Source organism: Nylanderia fulva, unplaced genomic scaffold (genome assembly GCF_048542155.1).
Source record: "Nylanderia fulva isolate GAGA-0341 unplaced genomic scaffold, ASM4854215v1 Scaffold8, whole genome shotgun sequence".
NCBI classification, from domain to species: Eukaryota; Metazoa; Arthropoda; class Insecta; order Hymenoptera; family Formicidae; genus Nylanderia; species Nylanderia fulva.
Genome location: NW_028190916.1, coordinates 1757875 through 1761907, shown reverse-complemented (window position 1 = coordinate 1761907; position 4033 = coordinate 1757875). Strand labels below are relative to the sequence as shown.

At 31.5% G+C, this 4033-nt stretch overlaps 1 protein-coding gene across 1 annotated transcript; it reads left to right on the top strand.

The window, feature by feature from the left end:
• The first annotated feature begins 907 nt into the window (after positions 1-907).
• LOC114938023 (RWD domain-containing protein 1) lies at positions 908-2402 on the top strand. Its single transcript, XM_029311750.2, has 4 exons — positions 908-1112; positions 1244-1593; positions 1684-1870; positions 1964-2402. Exons 1-4 carry the CDS (start codon positions 1043-1045, stop codon positions 2077-2079), a joined length of 723 nt encoding a protein of 240 aa, XP_029167583.2. The 5' UTR covers positions 908-1042; the 3' UTR covers positions 2080-2402.
• Positions 2403-4033: the final 1631 nt, after the last annotated feature.

The following is a 4033-nucleotide window of genomic DNA, read 5'->3' as shown; positions in this document are numbered from 1 at the left end:
CGCTCTCGTTTCTTGCGTTCGTCGCGTCGCTTTCGCGCGACGAGCGTATTGATTAGAGAGCCAGCCGTTCCGCGAGACCGTCTCGCGCTCTTCTCCGCGCCGGTGCTGCATTAAACTCGCCGCGAGCTTTTCCGCGCGCGACCGGCGCGGCGCGGAGCCGCCCTGTTTGCTCACGCAGACGCTTGCGTTACATCGGTATCGCTTAAATCGCGACTCTCATCGATCGATTTGCGTATATTCGATATTCTATTTAAAACGTTTCGCGTCTTTTTCAACGCATTTTTTTTTTTAGACATACAGTGACAATTTTAAAACACGACTGTATCTTGTTGCCGATATTACTTCAAACATTGACAATTCTTTCCCATACCGATATAAATATTGAGTTTTTAATGTAGCAACGTGGAATCGCAAGAAGGAAGCAGAGAGCTTTAGATGAGCAGAGGTTTTCATTGACAGCAGTTGGTTTTTCTCTTTTTCTCGCGCTATCGATGCATGAACTCTTGCGATTAAGATGTAATATAAAAAGTTACGTAATATAATTTACGTAAGAATAATTACATAAATCTTTAAGAGAGAGGACACACACTCTCTCTCTCTCTCTCTCTCTCTCTTTTTGATAATCTCAATTAGATATTGCTCTAAAAATATTTATTATGCTTTTTATTTATCATAACACAATATTTAAAGTTATGATGAATTATAAAGATTATTAAAATATTGAAAAATAAACCTTTTTTATTAAGTAAGCAATTTTACTCATTTTAAATACGTTTGAAAATAAATACGTGCAAAATTGACAGATAATCGACGAATAAATATCAAAAATATTACACAATTTTTCGCGCTTATTATTCAATTCTTTGCTTCGATTATCGATTGTTGTAGTATCGAAGTATCGATTATCGACCTCTCGCTCTCTCGTACTCCACGCGGGCGAGCGCAGCAACAGCTTGACATGATATTTTGTTGCTTCCTAGAAGAGTAGCAAATTATATATTTTAATCGAAAGCGTTTAAAGATCGTACATATTTTGTTAATAATGGATTATAAGGACGAGCAGCACAATGAAATTGAAGCCTTGGAGTCAATTTATTGTGGGGAATTGGAAAGTATGTATAAATTCTACCATATAACCTCTCTGTATACTCAATATTAAAAAAATAATTATAATGATAATTTAATTTTTGGATATGTTTTATGCAAATATTTCAAAGATGTGCATTTGTCTCCCTCTTCCCAGTTTTAACGACAGAACCGTTTTATACATTTGCCATACCGATTAAAACGGAAGAATATGAAACAGAAACTGTCAATGGTCTCAGTTGTCGGTTAGAATTTACATATACGTCAAAGTATCCAGATGAACCGTTGCTTATATCAATCACCGAACAAGAGAATTTCGAGGATGGTGATGATGAGAAATTAAAAGTACATCTGATGGAACAGATGAATGAAAATCTTGGTATGGTAATGGTTTTTACATTAGTTAGCGCAGCACAGGAATGGCTTAATGTACAGTGGGACAAAATAAAAGTAAGGAGAGAAGAGACTGCTGCACAAAAACAGAGAGAGGAAGAGGAAGCAGAGAGGGTACGATGTTTGACATAGAGAGAGCAGACCGCTGCATATATTCAATATATATAATCAACACAATAATGTTTATGCGTATGTATCCTGTAGAGACGATTTGAGGGAACTCGTGTAACTGTGGAATCTTTTCTGAGCTGGAAGGAGAAATTTGATGAAGAAATGGGTTATACAAAACGAAGAGAATTGGCAGATCGTGAAGGAAAAAAATTAACAGGGAGAGAATTGTTTATGACCGATAAAACTTTGGATCAATCAGATCTCAAATTCTTAGATGACGGTAACATAGTTTGACAAGTTTTATTCCTTTGTCAAGTTACATTTAAGTTTTATTTCAAAAACATTAATATCTGATATGTAATTTATTATATAGGTGATGCTGTAAAAGTAGATGAGAGTTTGTTCCAAAATCTAGATGATTTAGATTTAGAAGACGATGATGAAGATGACCCAGATTTTGATCCAAATATCTCGGATGATAGTGCCTAAATGGATTAATTTGGTAGTCACTAATATGAACTGATATGTAGAACAAGTTACAAAAAAATTTACTAAATTATTACAGAAAGTGAATAAAAAATATATATATTTGAAAATATATTTTAAGTACTAGAATTTCTCTTGTGAGCTGTATATCTAGTAAAAAATGGCAGTGATAATTGAACCATTATGGTTGAAATATTTCCAACCAATATTTCACTGGCAGATAAAATTACAAAACTGAAAATATTTAAAGAACGAAATAATTTTTATACTTATGTATATATGAATTTTGTTTACAAGCTTTGTTTATTAAAGAAACGCGTATAATATCTGTTTATTGTTAATATTCGTCCTTCTTCCCTCTTATATATTTATCATACAATAGGAAAGCAACATAGATAAATAATATATCATCAAAAAAATAACGACCAGAGTTTAACATTTATTTTTGTAATCTTATAACATTGTAATTTATAGACTTACAATTAGTAATAATTCATAAATTTATATATATCTCTGCAACTTTATGGAATCTATTTTTTCTGTAATATTCAATATATTTACTCATGGCAGCATAATATATTTTTCTGTGTAGAATTTGCACAATTTCAGGATTTCTTATTTTGTAGGCAGTAATCAGTTTAAATCTGTATTATCCATAAATATATGATTCCACAGAACGTAAGTATTTTTTTTTTTTGACGAAAATTTCATTTGATAGCATATTCTTTTCTATAAAATATAAGAATGCATGTCACAGAATATAAAAAAATATTAATATTACAATATTTTATATATGTATAATAATTATAACGATTTCCCTGATATTTCTCTGTAGCTTATTTGATGCACAATTAAATAAGATAAGTAACTGTTCCGCGCGATTTATTTAGTTTATATTTTATATCATTTGAAAAATTATATAACGAGGAGAGAGCAGTTGATCTCTGATAGCGTAACAATCATAATAAGAAAAACAACTATTTATTAATTATAATTTTAAATATAAAATAAGTATATGATGTGTGTGTATTGTATATGTCACATAATATAATGATACCACGCTATTAGAGATAGTTTTGTTGTTATTTTAAATAAAGATCTTTAAAAAAAAGAATAATCCATAATATTGGAATATTTGACAATCCATGTCGAAGTTAGTGAATAGTTGTATACATTATATACTCTCGAGCATATATCTATATAAAATTCTGCGTGACGTTCAACATCACTACGTCATTAGACAGTATATTAAATAAATAATTACATGAGAATATTTAAACGTAAGAAACATCGAGTGTAATTATCATCAATAAGTTGCAATTTCTTAATATTAAAGAATATATATAATAAAAATAAAATATCGACGGCAATCGGAGCCTGTGCGGATGACATGCACAAAATTAATAAATTAAAATGAGATCTCAAATCAAACTCATTTATTAAATTCTAAACGTTTCGACCCACTTCGGGTCTTCTTCAGTAGCTGCAAAATACAAAGAAACAAAAATAGAAGATAATCGGTACAATCAGAAAATTATAAAACTCGTATACATACAATCCGCAAATAAATTAAATATCATTCTCCTCCCTATTCAAACCGTCCGGCCGTCGGAGTGTCTCCCTAACGGTGACCATCGTCAGGAAGGAAGCACAGCCGTGACTCCCTTACCAACACTAATCAACATGGTATAAATTAAACGTAGAACAATTCACAAGAATTAAAAATTAAAAACCGGGAAGAACACTCACCCCGACAGCAAAAACAGAGAGAAGACGATGCTACACGTGACACATCACTCTAACGACTGTGCGGTATTCTACCTCGACACAGTCGATACATATATACGCAAAAAACAAATATAAAAATAAAATATGAAAATAAAAATAAAAATAAAAACAACTAAACTAATCGGCACTCATGTCAAAAGTCTAACAAAAAAACCCGGCTATGTAAAAT